General features: G+C 42.4%; 2 protein-coding genes across 3 annotated transcripts in view; one reads left to right on the plus strand and one right to left on the minus strand.

The window, feature by feature from the left end:
• LOC127049830 (centromere protein F-like) overlaps positions 1–14,378 on the plus strand; it is a 31,424-nt gene extending 17,046 nt beyond the window's left edge. Inside the window, exon 4 of the mRNA XM_050951100.1 lies at positions 13,987–14,378. Coding sequence (XP_050807057.1) covers positions 13,987–14,378 — 392 coding nt within the window. The remainder of the gene's footprint in view (positions 1–13,986) is intronic.
• Positions 1–18,765, minus strand: part of LOC127049469 (uncharacterized) — a 481,224-nt gene that overhangs the window by 313,530 nt on the left and 148,929 nt on the right. The gene's annotated exons all lie outside the window — the stretch shown is intronic.

The raw sequence follows: 18,765 nt of genomic DNA on the forward strand, positions 1-18,765 counted from the left end.
ACACAATAAACTCAATGTAAATATCCAGGAATTTTTCTATTACAGTTTTTCAGTTGGTGCTTCCTTTGTTGCAGTGGCGCCTCCTGCTGGTCATCTTGGGAATTAGCTCTTTCCAGCCTTTGGAGCACTCTCTGCCGGCGGATGTCTCCCCGGCCTCAGGCACCGTGTCCCTCCCAGACCCCAGTGCCCTTTTCCTCGGGGTTCTGCCCCAGCAATACCCCCACTCTCTCTGGGTCTCCCCTCCCAGGGGAGCCCCCAACCCTCTAAAACCACCTTGCTTCAGTGGCTACTGCCAGTCATCTTACCCCTGCTCACTGGGGAAGACTGCAGTCTGTAATGGCCACTCATCATTGGCAAGGGGTTAGGATCAGCTGCCTCTGCCTGTTCCTGGGCTGCCCCTCTGCAGCACCAGTACCTCCATAGGCCTCCATCAAGACCCGCAGCCTGGGGAGTTGCCAAGCTAGAATGCCCCGACTCCTCTTGCCCTTTCCTCCAGCTCTGCTCTGCTTCGGGTACCTTGCTTGCAGACAGCTTGTGTGTGGAATGATTTACATGTAGAATTCTTGCTAGTGGGATCACCACACATTTGGAGATGACTAGAGCCCACAGTCTAAAATGTAGCTATATTTGTCCACAGAACACAAATGAGGATCAGCTCTAATGTACAGTAAGTCTAGAACAAAGTACAAAAATGAATATTATGCATGACAACAGCTAGCTTTACAAAACTGATCTGATTGTGAGGAATGTGCAGGGAAGGTACCTCAATGTTCATTGTTAGGATGCCTCTCTTAAAAAACAAAACAAAAAACTTGATATACTAAATATAATGAATCATAACTCAAACTTCTTGTCATTGAGATGCTGGCCAGCTTAGATATATTTGAACTGCAGATAGTACTCCCCCAACCCTCTTTAGCTGCCCGTGACATTAATCGGCAAAGTATTCCAGTCAGTTGACTGCTGGGGATACAAAAGCAGACTGATGTCAATCATATAGTACTTTGTGCTGATGGATGATCTGTGTCGTGGACTCTCTTATTCAAAATTGCAACTGACAGCTTGACCGATTGCCCTACCTTATTTCCACCATACAGTAGTGAATTAATTCTCTTATGAATTGTCAGCTGTGTAAAGGTAGATATGCTTGCCCCCACTCTTTTAAAATAGAAAATAAATCATTCTCATCCTCAAAGTACTAAGAGTCACAGAGCGATTGCTCGGCATCGGGCATCTTCATCGGTGTTCTCGTGGCAACAAGACACACAGCTGTCCTTCATCCAGCAGTCAAGAAACCCCTTTAAAGAGAGGTTTTACTTTATCCCATTTTCCATGGCAAAAATAGGCAACTCCTAGCCACAGTGGCTTAAGATCAAAGAAGACAGATTTCAACAAGTGCCCTGAAAATTGTGGTAATTCTTCTGTCATCAAGCAGTTAAAAACACAGACCCAAGATATCTTGCAAGTGTAGTTATGACTTTAAATCTATTTTGTAAATAAGAACATCTTATTTTTTTTTAAGATAATTAAAACCCTCTGTGTTTAAGAACTTCATTGAAGACTGCTTCATATATAAAATGGGGGTAAAATACCTACTCAGCGTGTCAGACTTTTTGAGATCTCTGGGTGAAAAACACTATATACATGTTTATTAATTATTGTATTGATTTATAAAGTTTTTCCAGTATGAAAAAATTAACTGAGCTAAGAAACTGACTTGTTTTATTGTGTTTTTTAATTTAAGTCTTTGGAAGATTCTGTAGAGTAATCTGTTCTATCAAAAAGTCATTTTTCACGGAGATCTTTGCCTGGTTAAAGTAAAACCATAGTAGAATGAGCATCTGGAGCTTCTTCAGCTGAGAAATCCCCCACCCAGTGAATAGATGGGTCTCCTTTCTTAGATTTCTAGTTGGGATTTTGTGGTTCCCAACAAGTCAGATGCCAGGCAGAACTAAGGGTCTTCAATTTGACTTAATTCGACAAGGCTTTATTCAATGCACACAAAGGGAGAGCCCCTGGTACAAAAATCATTCAGAGTCCCTCCAGCAAGGAGCCTCTCTCATTGTTATTTTATAGCACATGGCAGTTACATATCAAGTTACTTAACACAAATCTCTAACCAATCATATTTAACCTTTCTGTAAATGCTAATACTTCTTCATTCCACATGTTGAGCTCACTCCCCACCCGCTGGCCTTCTCTAGAATGTTCCTAGGGTGGTGAGCCACAGCATGCTTCCCTATGCACAAGCACCCTGCAAACCACATTTTATCCAAAATGAACACAAGCATACCCTTCAGCCCCCCCGTTTCGTTTTGAGGCTAAGAACAATTCTTAGACCCCCACTAACGCCACTTCTTTGTATTTATTAGGAGCAATAATTGACCTTATCAACACTTAACTGCAATTTTAGTAACAAAATTAAATAATGCACAATGATATCTACAATAGAAATAATAGTAAGAAGTCCCCATACCCATTGCGAGAACACAGCCCAAATCCATCCCCATGGAATCTCTGTTTCCACAATAGCAAACCTTTCTATCCACTGAATCACTGTAATTGCCCAACCACTTCTTTCGTAATATCTTTTAAAAGGCTTAACACAATAGAAAGAACAAGATGTTTAAGCAAGGCTTGCCTGCCAAAGTTAATTACCCAAATCCACACCAAATAGTGGACACCTTCCTCACTGCTATATCATCCATTAAATCAAACATTACATGCACCATTAAGTCAGGTCCCAACATTTAAGATAAGGCTTGTCCTGACTTTAGGTTTCTCATACACAAAACCCATCCTCCCAGGATGGAACATTGGTCCCATGGGAAAGCTATATAGTTATCTCCGGTCCTTATTCTACACAGGTGTCTGTGACATGGGAGTGGGTGGACAGGTCAAGCCTCCAATTCAGAGCCCAACCCACAGGAATTAACACCCCTCCAAGGATGGAATGACCATCCTAGCATGCCCCTGTTATAGATAGGGACCACTCCCCTGCCATCATCCAAGGTGAAGACATTCAGTCTTTGAGAACTGCAGCTCTCACCCAACAGGGCACCTGTGACATGAGCAAGTCTCCTATCAGGGCTGCAACTTTCATGTTGAACACCGTGCCAGGAAGATAACACAATTCTTCCATGTGCCTAGACCAATGCTTGCTTATACATTTTAGTAGTTTTTAATAGATGGCTGAGTACAACAGTGAGGACCTGCCCAACTGTGTTGCTGAGTTAAGGTGATATCTAACTTGATTAGACATGAGCCCTACTCTCACCACAATAAACTGTCATCCCTACTACTAACAAATTTTCAACCCAGTCCCTATTATTAGATTTGATAGCTTGAGTAATGGCATTTACAACTGATCCAGTGGCTCCTCCCCAGGTGATTACATCAATAAAACACTGAAAGCCACTGCAGCATTATTAAGATGAGAGCTCTAAAAAACTCTCACGTTTCAGAAACCACTCAAAACAATTAGTAGACCACAAAAATTCCTACATCAATTTTAAACTGGTGAAAACACTTAACAATATTAAGAATGGCTTTCCAGGAGTCCATAGAGTAAACAGGGATTATTGTGCCCCACGTTGAGTCCCACCCTTGTATACTTTTACATGTGACAGGTGCACCCAAACTGGAATTCCAGTGACCCAGTCTGCTGAAGGAGTTGTCAAGAGAATCGTGTGAGGCTCAGTCCAGGCTGGTTCAAAGGTTCATTTTCTATAGGGTTTCACCATCACCAGACTGCACCTCACACGGGTCCTCTTCACTGGCCTTTGGGTCTGGTTCAGTTCAGGGGTCCTATGAGACACACTGAGATAACAATTTGCAATATTCAACAAGCTGGTCACCCATGACATACAGTCCCCCCCCTCCAGTGCACAGATTTCCTGGTGTCCTCATCGCCCACCCTGTCAGCATTTCACAAGGAGATAAGTGATGTGGATTAGTAGGACGGGCTCTCATAGACATGAGAACCACTTGTAGGTTGGTGACCCAGTCTTTCCCTGTAAAATGGGTACCGTGGTCGCTATCAGTGAAGCATGGAATTCCCCATCGGGGAATTATTTCGGCCATCAATATTTTAGCTACATCAGACGCAGTGGCCTTGGCCACTGGGAAAGCTTCTACCTACTTAGTAAAGTGATTCATGATCCCAGAACATATTCTTTCCCTCTGCACCTTGGCAGGGGCCCAATCAAATCTATTTGTAACTGTGTGAAGGGCTGTGTTGGTCTTGGCTGATGTCACATTTTCATCTTTACTGTGGGAGCAAAATTACATCAAGCACACGTTACACACCTCCTCATACACACCTCCGTTACACACCTCCTCATTTGCATTAAGCTTAGGATGCCGCCAGGTGTTCAACATCCGGTGGATCACTCTCCATGTTCCATCATGTCCCAACATGTGATACACTTGTATCATAGTTCCCATCAGCACATTTGGTAACACTAATGTGTTCCCTGGACCTCTCCAAGTGTTATAATCACACAGTTTATCCCCATTACCCATCCATAACCACTTCTCTGGCCTTGGTGCAGTGTGTTGGATGTCCTGTAATTCAAAAGAGTTGGGGTTTTTTGAGAGGCTGTGTTGCACCAATCAATTGGGTCTCTTTACCTTACATGGTTGCTAGTTTAGCTAGTTCATCTGCCCTTCAGTTCCCCTTGCTATGACGGTCTGTCCCTTTTGTATGCGCACTCACTTTTATCACTGCTACTTCAGTAGGTTTCTGCATGGCTGCATGAAGTTTCTCCACTATCCCCCCATTTTGTATTGGGGATCCTGTACTCGTCAGGAATCCCTGATTTACCCACAAGTTAATATAATAATGTACAACCCAAAACGCATCTCTAGAATCAGTATATATATTTACAGCATGACCTTCCGCAACTTCACATGCTGCAACTAACGTCTGTAGTTCTGCTACTTGTGTTGATGCCCCAGGTAAACTGCCAGGCTCCACCAGCTGCCCATCTTGAGTACAAACGGCCCATCCTGTGTGTCGCTTGCCGTCCTTATAGAACCACCATCCACGTATAGGCAAGGGGCACCAGATATTTCAGTTTCTTTTACCAATGGAAGGTCCATGGGCTTTTTCTCAAGGCAACAATAATGAGGGTGTCACTCATCTGGGCTAGGTATGAGGGTGGCAGGATTTAGCGATGATGCTCATTGCAGATGTACCGAAGGCATTAGCAAGCTTATTTCCCATCGAGTCCATCTTGCCACATGGACTGACGAAGATTTCTTTCCTGATAAAACAGCAAGGACAGCATGAGGCATGACAATATTTACATCCTGCGCACCAATAAATGGTGAGGCCTGACTTAGGGCCATAGAAGCTCCTTCCACCACCTGGAAGCATGGTGGCATTGCTTGAGCAACAGCATCTAGTTTAGAAGAATAATATGCTACTGGGCAGTTTGTCCTCATGTTTTTGTGTTAATACTGCTGTCATATGTCCCTCACAGACATGTATGTACAATGTAAAAGGCATTAATGGATTAGGAAGTCCCTGGGCAGTACTTAGCCTCTGTTCCGATGTGGTAAATGCCTTTTCACATTCATGTGTCCATTCAATTGCATCATGTGGTCCACCAGCACCCTTCAGGAGATTATTAAGGGGCTGGACAATCCTTGAATAATTTGGGATTTGAATTTGGCAGAAATTAAATAGCCCCAACACTTTCCTAACTCCCCTGACCATAATTGGTCGTGGGCATGCATTAGTAGCCTCAATGCGGTCAATAGTTAAACGCTTGTACTCCTTGGATATTAGATACCCCAGATAGGATACTTCCTCCTTTGCGATCTGAGCCTTTCTAGCATTACATTTTACCGCACTGTCTGCCAAGTGCTGCAGGATCACTTCTAAGTCTTTCATGTGCATTTGGCAATCTGGTGAGGAGACAAGAAGATTATCAACATACTGTACAACCAAGAAGTTATGTCTGGCAGCTCTGCCAGCACATCAGCTAATGCTCTATGAAACAAAGTAGGTGAGTTATGAAAATCCTGGCTTAGGCGAGTAAAGGTATATTGCTTTCCTTTAACAGTAAATGCAAACCAAAATTGACCGTCAGGATGCACAGGAACAGACCAAAAGCCATAGCTAATTTCCAAGGCAGAAAATACTATGTGATCATTAAAAGCATGTAAGCCTCCCTCTACCATCCACGCCTGTGCCTTTTCCCAGAAGGGTAGGTCTGGGTTATTAAACTGCAAAGACGGCAATTCTTTTAACATGCTCCACAAGTCAGATGGACTCATATGAGTGCGCTCTAGGCGACTAACAGTATCAGGGTCCCCTTCCCCTTGATTAGGATTAGGGACAGTGTGCATTCTCACCGGAGCCATGAAACTAGACTGAAATCCCCATGTTACACATGTATGGTCCAAAGGTGCTGAGGGATAAGATTTCTTTCCCTGCACGTCTGCTTCTTTATACTTTTTTGCTTCTGCTTGCAGTTTTTCTACTTTTGCGTCTAACTCTCCCATGCTTCCTTTTAACATATCACACTTTCTAACCAGCTATTCATAATCAACAATTAAACACATACCAGTCATTTAATCCATCTTTATTCCAGTCATGCAGCCAAAATATCTCCGCAAGAAAACTAATGAACTTTCTGCTACAATAGTTATAAAAGCACTAATTATACACTCTTCATATTGTGGATCACTGTATCCCTTCATCTTTCCCTCTTTTTTTAACCTAAATATCCTCCAATCTCCAAATTTTTAAATACAATTCTGTTTATAGACTAATAACAATTTATTCAAATCAAACACCCCAGACTGAAATGCCCAATCAGCAGATTAATCCTTTTTGCAATTTATTTGATCTGCACAATTACAATGTCCAATTAGGAGAATGTGACCAGATGTCCCAATTTTATAGGGACAGTCCCAATTTTTGGGTCTTTTTCTTATATAGGCTCCTATTACCCTCCCCGCACCCCCCGTCAGGATTTTTCACACTTGCTGTTTGGTCACCCTAAATTAGGAGATCTGGGCCAGCCAACACATTAGCTAGAGGTACTTATGGCTATACCTGCCCCTACACTAACTGTTGGTCCTTACAGCCTCTTTGATTTCCCATTTCACAATTACAATTTCCAAGTAGGCGATCTGGGCCAGCCAACACATTAGCTAGAGGTACTCTGGCTATATCTGCCCGTATACTAACTGTTGGTCCTTATAGCCTCTTTGATGCTGCACTTCAACAACACTTACTCAGAGGAACTTGCAGTTTAACCAGCCCCCACACTAAGTACAATGTCTTAAGACTACAGCAAACACCCTGAATCCCCCAACACCAAGACTTGCTTACTACAAAAGGTATGGGAGTCACCAGTTAGGTCAGAGACACATAACTAAATAAAAAATGAACAAACTTACCCTCTAATTTGATTGTAGGTCGTGGTCCCGAAGGATATTTCTCACCCTGCTCACTGCACCAAGAAACTGTTGGGATTTTGTGGTTCCCAATGAGCCAGATGCCAGGCAGAATCAAGGGTCTTCAATTTGATTCAATTCGACACGGCTTTATTCAATGCACACAAAGGGAGAGCCCCTGGTACAAAAATCATTCAGAGTCCCTCCAGCAAGGAGCCTCTCTCATTGTTATTTTATAGCACATGGCAGTTACATATCAAGTTACATAATACAAACCTCTAACCAATCATATTTAACCTTTCTGTAAATGCTTATACTTCTTCACTCCACATGTTGAGCTCACTCCCCACCCCCTGGCCTTCTCTAGAATGTTCCTAGGGTGGTGAGCCACAGCATGCTTCCCTATGCACAAGCACCCTGCAAACCACATTTTATCCAAAATGAACACAACATACCCTTCAGTACTTTAATCCAATTAAGCCAAAATCATTGGCAAGTGGTCTCCGGAAAAGATAATTTTTAAAATGGTAATGCTGCTCTGCAGGACAGTTGTCTCAATTCAAACATTCACTCTTCGCTTACTCTTAGTTCAAATGGGAAGAGTTTTCATTCAAGGTTTAATTTATATGCACGGTCACATCATAAAGTTAATTGCAAACCTAAGATGAAGTTTCAGCTTTGGAAGCATGAAGCATTTTTTTGGGGGGTGAGGGGAGAAGGGAGGGAATGGGGGGAGGAGAAGGGAGGGGATGGGGGGGGAGAAGGGAGAAGGAAAATTCTCAACTGCTATTGGCTGCCATTTGTTTGTTCGCAGATAGAGTACTAGTGGAATAGGTCCTCATAAAAGAACGATCAGATAATTTATTTTACACGCTAATAATCTGAAATTGATGATTACTGTTCTTCATGTGCAAAATTTCATTGACGTTTGTGGAAAAAAAATACATATTCTGAGCCTTTCCAAACACATACACGTGTATCATGAGAAAAGCAGTTTTGATTTTTAGATACGTGGTTTTAGTGAAAAAAACAGACCCTATATGATATTTACTAAAGGCCCCTTCCACAAAGGGAGACATGCACTGAATAAGTTAAATGAACACTATTTGGTTAAATTTGGCACAAAATATAGGTTTCTAATAGCTTTTCTTCAGAAGCAGCTTTTTCAAAACTTAAGACCAAATAGAAATGTTTCAATAACATTTTAGAAAATTCCAGTGGAGGTAGCTCTTAAAAACAAAGAGCAGTGATTCTCAAACTTTGATATTGGTGACCCCTTTCACGTAGCAAGCCTCTGAATGCCCCCCCCCGCCCACTCATATAAATTGAAAACACTTTTTAATATATTTAACACTATTATAAATGCTGGAGGCAAAGCGGGCTTTGTGGTGGAGGCTGACAGCTTGCGACCCCCCACAAAATAGCCTCACGACCCCCTGAGGGGTCATGACCCCCAGTTTGAGAACCCCTGACAAAGAACCTCTGCAAAATTTGTGGCCTAAACACTGCAGTGTTGTGCCAGTGCATACGAATCAGAAAATGAAGCTAGTAAAAAAAAAAGTGAAAATGATCTACAGTCACTATCGAAACTCAAAAAAAGAAACATAAATTGTGCCAACTAGACTTTTAAAGGCCTTTCAATTTTCATAATTTGATAATAGATTTAAAAATTTTTTATATTGCTATATATTTAACCTGATAATCAGTTTTTAAATAGTTATTTTTATTTGCATCTTATTAAGTGCATAGAATATGTCTAATTAGAATGTGTAGTCTGCTTGAAAGTACTAATAGAGTAACTACCCTTTTAAGCAGAAGGCATCATATTAATCATTTTTCTTTTAAATTAAGAATTAAAGTCTAGAGTAGAAGAATTGGAGCAACAGCTACAAGATCAAGAAAAAGAAAAGAAATTCCATATGAACAAACTTCAAGAAACTCAAGTCCAGCTGGAGAAAACAAAACTGGAATTCACAGAAAGATTCCATTTTGCACAAAATTAGAAATGAATTGAATAGAATGACAGCACAATGTGATCAAGCTACTGACCAGGTACAGGAACTGCTCACTTATTGTTGTACTGTTCCTGAAAAATGCAACTTTAAGCAAAAAGATGTTAAGCTTGCCATTTTCTGCAAGGGTCCAAGCACTTCTTAGCAGGTATGTAGCATCTTGCAGCCTCATGCCTTTGGGCATGATGCACTGAAGATCTGGAACATCTTCTCCAGTAGGGCCCTACCAAATTCATAGCCATGAAAAATGCATCACGGACCATGAAATCTGGTCTTTTGTGTACTTTTATCCTATTCTATACAGATTTCATGGGGGAGACCAGTGTTTCTCAAATTGAGGGTCTTTACTTCTGTGCTGCCTTCAGAGCTGGGCAGCCAGAGAGCAGTGCCTGTTGGCCAGGCACTCAGCTCTGAAGGCAGTGCCCCACCTGCAGCAGCGCAGAAATAAGGGTGACAATACCATACTATGCCATCCTTACTTCTGTGCTGCTGCTGACACTAGCTCTGCCTTCAGAGCTGGGCTTCCAGCTAGTAGCTGCCACTCTCCAGCCTCCCAGCTTGAAGGTGGCGCAGCCACTAGCAGCAGCACAGTGTTAAGGGTAGCAGCACTGCAACCCACCCCACATAACATTGTGACACTCCCCCCCCCCACACAATACCTTTTTGGATCAGGACTCCTAAAATTACAACACTGAGACATTTCAGATTTAAATAGCTGAAATCATACACACACAATTTATGGTTTTTTAAATCCTATTACCGTAAAATTGACCAAAATGGACTGTAGGTCCCTACCAATAATATCACACAGAGCAAGAGTGACAACTGATGGCCAATTGTGACCTAAAAGGGACACTCATATAGTTTAACATTTTCAGCCTAAACTACCATAAATTCAGGGGAAAGTTATTTGGATTCTAAACTATCACAGGCCAAATACTTGGGTAAACTCAAGTTAAGGATGAGAGTGCCTTACAATAAATTTGTAGTAATTAAAAGTAACAAGTATTAAAAATACAGGAAACTCAAAATTAAGTAAACGTAAATTGCAAACCAACATTTATAAATTTGGAAATGTATAATTAAGGCTCTCAAACAATTTCAACTCAGCCTCTTCAGTGACTCTAGCCTCTAATCTTTCTTCCTGGAAAATGTGCTGTTTTCAACTCCTTCACATAAGAGTTTCCGAGATTAGGTCTGCATACCGAACTGGTGTTTTGATCAAGGGCTTTTTGTACTGGCTCTAGAACAATTTGTAAAAGCCAGTATATTATTGGTTTAGTGAACAGGCCACTGCTATCCCTTTGTAACTTTTTTCCCTTTGAGTGGTTGTCCATATGCACAGTTTTCTGATGGTGTGGAATGTACCCCACTCACCCATGTTCAGAGACTCATGCACCTGGAGCGTCCTCATGTCCTGCACCGAGGGCATAAAAGGGTGGAGCAGACCAGCCACCGCTCAGTTCCTCTCATGCCTCCTGGCTTCGAGATGAACATAGGCAGTGAGCAGTGCTAACAAAATACCTGGCTCTTGTCAAATTTGTGCATAGTATAGATAGGGATAGTTAGTTGTTACCCACTGGCATTTTGGTTTTTTAACCAGAATGGCTATTTCTTTCTGATGCCAGGATGGCTTCTTCTAAGTCCCCTGGATTTACATACTGCCCATCAAACAAGGGCACTATACCCTTTAATGTTTGGCATTTAAAATATGTATTTTGTCTGGGGGAATATCCCTGGAAAATGTCCTATTTGCAAGTCCTTCACTTGCAGGACCTGCAAATCTAGAGAAGACCTGCTCCAGATGTACTTAACGAGTAAAGCAATGAGATTAGTTTCAGGCCCTGGGTCATATAATCACAGAATATCAGGGTTGGAAGGGACCTCAGGTGGTCATCTAGTCCAACCCCCTGCTCAAAGCCCAACTTATGCTATCTTATGTCCAGACAAAGCAGCTTTAGGACACATCCTGTGTTTCTACTGCCAGTTGTCACAGAGTTAACATCTGAGCTAGCAGATTCATCTGCCTATATTTTTCTGTAACCCCTTTGGGGTCTAGAGAGCATGGCCCCTTTAAATCTTTTTCCCAGGAGGGAGAGGGAGAGTAAGAAAAAAGGAGGGAAACTCCAGGGGGCAGCGCTGGAGCTCCAGGGAGAGAGAGGAGAGCCAGCAGGCCCTGGAGAAGGAAGCAGGGAGAACCTGCCTCAGGCCTGAGGAGGACAGGCCCAATCGGGGACAGCCCAGGACAGGAGCCAGGGGGAGCACTGTGCCGGGGGGAATCGCCCGAGAAGGACAGGCCGGAGCTGGACCCAGTATCATGGCTGCCCAGAGCTGCGTGGGGCTGTGAGTACTGGGGCTTGTGACTCTGCATTGGGAACAAAGAGGGAGGTTGTAGTTAGTTAAGTGGGGATGTGGTCGCTCTGTGTGGCTTTGCAGAGAGCGGCAGAAGAGGGCACTGGAGGGGTTTGCTGGGGAGAGATCACTGGCACCGAAGATGACCAGGAGCACCCAAGACTCACCACTGGACTGGAACTTTGCTCAGGCCTCCTGAACTCTGTGTGCAGACACACTGCTCAATGTCTGCCCTTCCATACTGTGCTACCACTGGGCCTGTGAGGCCTTGGTTTGGATGCAGCCCTGTTTTACAACTCCCTTTATATTTCCCCTTGTTGTATTTCTCCTCTCATCCCTCTGTAAATAAATATCTCCCTTTGTTATAGCCATTGTACTTTTCCTTTGGGTGTGTGTGTTCACTCTGGGGGGTTTGGAACAGGTGCCCCTGGGATGGAAGGGATTTCTCCTGCTGCATTCCTGCGAGCGCTGTCTCTTGGCCAGAGCTGCCTGCAGAGCAGACTCTATCTTGGCCATGAGGGCGCTAAAGTTACACTTGGTGGCCCGTACGGGGAACTTTGCCGTACACACACACGCACACACCCCTACGTTGTGCACCCTGGACTCTCCTTCACACAGAAAAGAAACTCCTGAGTGACTTTCATCTCAGTTTAAAAAAAAAACACATGGAGAGAGGATTATTAGAAGACTTGTGCCAAGGAGCACGAATCCCAGTAACCAAAGCTGTGCTGGTGGCGGGGTTCCCAGAAGAGATGGAACCAAATGAGACTGAGGAGAGCCTAGATGCAGCTGATATACTGGGGACGGTAAAGGTCCACACCCGTATTTACAAAGTGCAGGGCATGGTAGCACTATGTACTCACTCCAAGGAGGCAGACCTTGATAAAGTGCCCAAAGAGATGCAAGTAGAAGGTATACCCTGGACAATTCTGGGGGCAAAACAGTTCCCTCCTAGTGTGACCATGTCACTTGAGGTGGATTCTTTAGCGCAGAAATTGCAAGCTCTGATGGTGGATGAGAAGCGGACAAGAGAATTAATTTTGGCATTAGGAGGGGCTCCAACACCTATAGCACCCAGCCTGGTGGGATGGGCCAAAGAGCTCAGAAACGCTCTCAGAGATGCATTGTGTTAAACCCCCAAGTTGGGGCCTCAGGGCCAGACAACGGGTGCTCCGGCCTCCACGCCCCCACGGATTTTTCCCCCAGCCACCAGAACTACCGCAGGTCATGTAGCTGCTCGGAAAGCAGAACGTGCAACAGGAAAGAGCAATCTTGTGGTCGGCCGGCCATGAGGGGCGAAGTTCCCCCACGACAGTTGTGTCCTGGGTAAGGATACTGGGGCCTGATTACCTTGTATGGGTATAAACCAGTCGCGGCCTCGCAATTGGCGTATCACAAATTATGATGACAAATTCGCTATATATTGCCTGCCCCCTCCCGGGGACGGGCGGAGAGAACTCGAACTCTTGTCGAAACCGTACCCAGGCCTGATCAACCTGAAGATCTCTCTCGGCTCACGCGTTTCCTGAAGCCTAACCGCTTGCCGGCCGTGATGAAACTCGTGTGGTTTGTATGTGTAAGTAGAATTAGCTGCTAAGTATAACTGTGCTGTAAGATAGGAGGCAAAGACTGATCCCAGCCGCCCCAAGGCTCCTGCTAGGGGAAACCCGTCGACCAGGAAACCTTGAAAGCAAGGGGGACTAGTCGAGCCTCGCAATTTGTGTGTATGTAAACAAATCGTTGCATTTATGGTTACTAATAGCACCAATACCACTCTTACTAACCCCTGGAACGACCTGAATAACTATTGGGACCTAGAAAAATATCAGGGTCAACTTTTGTTTGTAATTATAGTATTTTTATTGTTTGTTCTGGTATTATATTGTAAGCCCAAGTTGTAACTGGTACTGAGCTATTCCTTATCCTGACTCATTCAATAAACCCTCAACTTTTAACCCCACGACTGACTTTTTGCGTTATCCCCATTGCTACCCTCGGGCACTTGTCAACCCCCCCCCCGAGAGCATCCAGTGATCGAACCTCCGCCCTATCCCAACGCTCATTACCCGGTAGATAACGGGCACCTTGTGACCATATCGGTGGAGCGAGGGGCGAGAGTAATCAGTAATTAACACATTGAAGCTGGTATATGACAGTGCTCCATACAAGCGGTTACGTTCTTTCTCAGGGGTGTCACCTGTACCTTCAGGGAAGGATGATTACGAGACCTGGAGGGATTTTACAGTGCCACTTGTCCAAGAGTGGGAATGCTCTGATGTTGAGAAGTGGAAACGTGTGCTTGAGAGTCTGAAGGGACCTGCCATGCGACTTATCCGAGCCCTTAAAGACTCACAACCAGCTGCCACAGTGCAAGACTATTTAACCGCTCTTGAAAGTGTCTACGGTGCTACTGATAGCAGTGAAGACCTGTATTATCGTTTCCGCCAGACCTATCAAGAGCCCCATGAACGATTGTCGGATTTTATCAGGAGACTAGAGGATTTGCTACAGCAGGTAAGGCAGAAGGAGGACATCTCCATCAAGCGCATTGATTCTGCTAGGTTGGATCAATCCTTTGGGGCACCCGACAAGATGGGTTGATGTTGTGGCGACTGCAGCTGAGGGAGCGGGCCCAAAACCCACCCCCATTCCACAAGCTCATTCGAGAGATACGTGAAGAGGAGGAGTGATTGTTGCAAATGGATGCACTGGTGCAGCCGAAGATGGTAGCGAGTCACACCACCACAGTGCTTGGAGAGATGGAAGACGCCTCGTCAGTGGCAGCAGCACTGAGAGATTTGACCCGAGAAGTGGCCATGATGAAGGCTCAGGGACATACTGTGCCATCGTCAAGAGGGGAGAGCAGCAGGATGAGTAACAGCTGGCGAGAGGGTTTCTCTTATAACTGTGGAAGAGATGGTCACTATGCCTTGGACTGCCAAAACAAGACAGATCATGCAAGGGTATCTCAGAGATTGCAGCAAACCATTAGAAAGTTTCAGGGAAACACCATCAGGGCTTGGGGAAGGAGATGTCACAATGATGCTACTTGTAAATCACCTGAGTTACTGGTATAGTTCTGTCACCATAACCTCTAGATGTGACTGTTGAGAGCTTTTCTTATTATAGTCTAGCTTCTCTACATGAGTTTGAAATCCAATTGAATTGCAAATTGTATTAGTAACTATGGAATATATGAAGAGTCTGGGGTGTTCTGTCATTGAAATAATTAAAGCCAAGAATAAGGTGAGAGAACAAGCAGTGAATTTTATTAATATTGTAATTTTTTTAAAAAATTGTTTTCTCTGGCAAGTAAGAAACTATTTTATGCCGAAAATTAATGTAATCTAAAATGTAAGTCTGCTAAACTTGGAAAGTAGATTAAGAGAAGACAAGGAAATGCTCAAGTTATCTTTCTTGAGGACGGGGGACTCTTTTCATCTCTGCTATGTTCGGCTATTTTTCCTCTGTATCTTCTCCACTACTATGTCAGTCATCTATTTTTTTATAATCCTCTGTTCTGTAACTTTGCGCAGACTCAGTAGAGGAAGCTACCTCATCCGTGTCTTTATCCGTACATATTCTACTCTAGCCCCCTAATTAAAAGATTCTCCTGCATAAATCACAATTAACCCAAATTAATATTTTTTTGCTTATCATGCTAAAACTTACTTATATCTGTGCAGTTCCCAAATGCATCTATTCCTTGTTGTCACACTCACTGGCTCCATGCAGTTGTACCTACATCACAATCGCAATTTTTATTCTTTGTACTCATCTGTTTCTGTGGCCTTGAGTTTTTACTTGTTAGCTAGTTGAATGGATGGGTGGGGGGATGAGGGATTGTACCTGACTTACTGAAAGCTAACAGCTCTCTTCTCTACCCTGCTATCTCCTTGGTCAATAACTTTATATATGAGACACACAAACCAGTTTTCTGATTTACAGACTGTTTCAGCAAAATCTGATGATCTAAAGCAGCAAAAAATACATACAAAAAGCAAAAATTCCTATTTTCTTCTAGTATTATACATAATAATTTCTCTAATAATATTTAGTACATATTTCACTAACACAAATTCATTACACAGTTCTCCAGCAAAGCTTAACTATGTATGTGCTTGCTAATGGTGGCTCCATAATTTACAGTAGAGCTTCAGAGTTACGAACACCAGAGTTACAAACTGATCAGTCAACCACACACACCTCATTTGGAACCAGAAGAACATAATTAGGCAGCAGCAGAGACACACTCTTTCCTTCCCTCCCCTTTCCCCGCAAAAGACAAATACAGTACTGTACTGTGTTGCAATGACTAAAAAATAAAGGGAAAGCAGCATTTTTCTTCTGCATAGTTAAGTTTGAAACCTATGTTAAGACAATGTTCAGTTGTAAACTTTTGAAAGAACAACCATAATGTTTTGTTCAGTTACAAACAACGTCCATTCCGAGTTCGTAACTCTGAGGTTCTACTGTATATTTAAGTCCACCATTTCCTTCCATTTCCCTATGCCCTTACAAGATTTAAATAGCTTTACATGAGCTAAAACATCTCGTACTTTTGCTTATACAGCACCAGCACAGGCAGAAGTTAATAAGCCTATTAGCAGAACTGTATTGCAGTCTATAAAGCTGATACATAAACAAGAAAACAGAATAGTGCTGTCCACTTAGAGTCACAGACCTGCATGATCCAGGACAGAATTTTTCTATATCCTTTGGACCCTCTAAATTCTGGTCATAGCTCTGGATCCTTTCCATGACAGGAAAGAATTCACACACCATACTGAGGAGTTTTAAAGTGTTCAGAATGCAAGATCTTGGGTCCTTCCAACAACTCTACGTTTTCCTCCAGAAGAATCAAGGGGGAAAAGGCCCTCTTGTATTCAGTGCAAGGAAGCCAAGAAATTTCTGTGGCTATAGTACTGATATAATTGAAATGTTGAAGTAATTTGCATTAGTGGAGCAAACATGTATTAATCATATAAAATAGATTTTTTTGGCTAGCTAAAACAGATGCCAAACAGGTGTACGCTGATAAGAGTTAAGAAATAATGCCAGTCAAACCCAGCCTTTCATTAAGAGGCAAATCCTTAGTTGGCCCCATCTTTCCATACCCATGAAGGGACCTACACTTTGCTATATGGGATAGGGTGAGCAAGATTTCAGCAGCTTGCACAGCACTTCCTTTCTCTGCAGGAGGTTCCTTGCACTGCATGCAGTAGTGTTTGGTTTAGTGGATCAGCCACTGCATTGATATACTGGACAACATAGCAGGAGAATCATGGAAACTAGTGGATCACCTGCTGCTCTATGCCTTTTGGGATTAGTGATTGGTTCCTTTTTTCTCCTACCTTTTTTTTTTTTTTTTAAATCAGTTACATGGGTGTGTACTGTGGGGAAGATCTGCACCAGGAAACTTTTCCTTTATGGTAAGTTGCTCTGATAGACTGAAGAAATAGCAGGCCAGCTCTCTAATGAGGCAGCCAGCAATGCAGTATTGTTATTGCGGTTAGAGTGAATAAAGATAACAAATATCTAAGAAACACAGATATTTTATATATACTAAAGACATTTGAAAGTGTCATAAAAGACAATTTAAAAGCACCATCTCCTTCTTTGAAAATCATTGGCTTTTCATCATATTTATGTTCCATAAATACATATGTGCCTTTCCTGTTGCTTCAGCTTTGCTCACAATGTTCTATTACATTAATAGTCTCATTAATTCATTAATGTGTAAGCAGGACCTCACTTCAATAAAGCATAAAGTAAAATGAAATATATCTCCACATATGCCAGTAGCATTTTTTATATCCCTTTAAAATTATATTCAAGTAAATTGTTCATCTTCTGCTTTAAAAGCATCAAACCATGAAGATGATTTTAAATCTTATCAGTGGTTCACTTTTTTATTACCTTTAAGAACAGTTACTTGTCTTAAAGAAAGGATTTCAGAAAAGAAAAATGTGTTCTGTGGAGAGAAACACAGTTATTCTGCTAGGACAGCTTTCTGGTAAATTGGTTGTAAGTCTCCCTAACATGCTGTGAACACAATGAAACTGTAAGAGGCAAATACAGTAGTATTACACACGGTAGTATTGTGTTCTGAGAAAATGTATAGTAGTGTGCTTTGGGCAATTTTCAGACTTTTATCAGCAGATTGTTTTCACAATAGAAACTACACTGGGAATTTATTAAATGGGGTTTCAGTGTACTCTAGTTCCACCAAAATTACAAGCAGTATATTATTTTCATAAAATGACAGATAAACTGAAACACTTCTAATAGAATTTCCTCTAAAAAGGAAATTCTTAGCATATTGATTTTCAGTTTAAATTTCAGTCTAACCTACTTTAACCAACGAAAATTGTTCTGTTCTTGCTGTTCAAAATAGTTCAGTATTTTTTTCTGTTGAATCAATGTGTTGATTCACTGTAAATTGAAAGTTGCATTGAATTTATCTCCTGTGCCTAAACACTTCTAGTTTTTTTTAGTTTTTCCTGCCTCACTTATTGAAAATTAGCACACATTTGTACTATAGCCAAGCGTAATCTGTTATCAGTTTGGTATGGAATGCCTGTGTTGTGAGTGTTCACTACGTCATGGAAGACTGTAAGCAGTTTTGGGGCAGAGACCATGACTTCTCGTATGTATGTCATTTTTTTTAACACTGCCTACTAAAGTGGGGTTTCAATCCTGATTGCGGGGGTGGGATTGCTATTGTAGTACAAATAATAAATATTCCCCTTTCATCACTGTGATTTATGATTAAACTTTGTATAGCATGAAATGTTGGAGCGAAAAAATGGACGACCCTACTGAGTCATCAGAGACAAATTGTCGAAAATAATCGTCGGTCCTTAGAACAGAAAATAAAGAAAAGGAAAAGGTAAGACGAGACCCATTTTTTCACAAGTTTAAAGTTGCCTCCAGACTGCTATTATCAGACTGAACAAATTGTTCATTGAGTATTTCTCCAAGTAGA

The sequence above is a fragment of the Gopherus flavomarginatus genome, chromosome 4, assembly GCF_025201925.1.
Source record: "Gopherus flavomarginatus isolate rGopFla2 chromosome 4, rGopFla2.mat.asm, whole genome shotgun sequence".
Lineage (NCBI taxonomy): Eukaryota > Metazoa > Chordata > Testudines > Testudinidae > Gopherus > Gopherus flavomarginatus.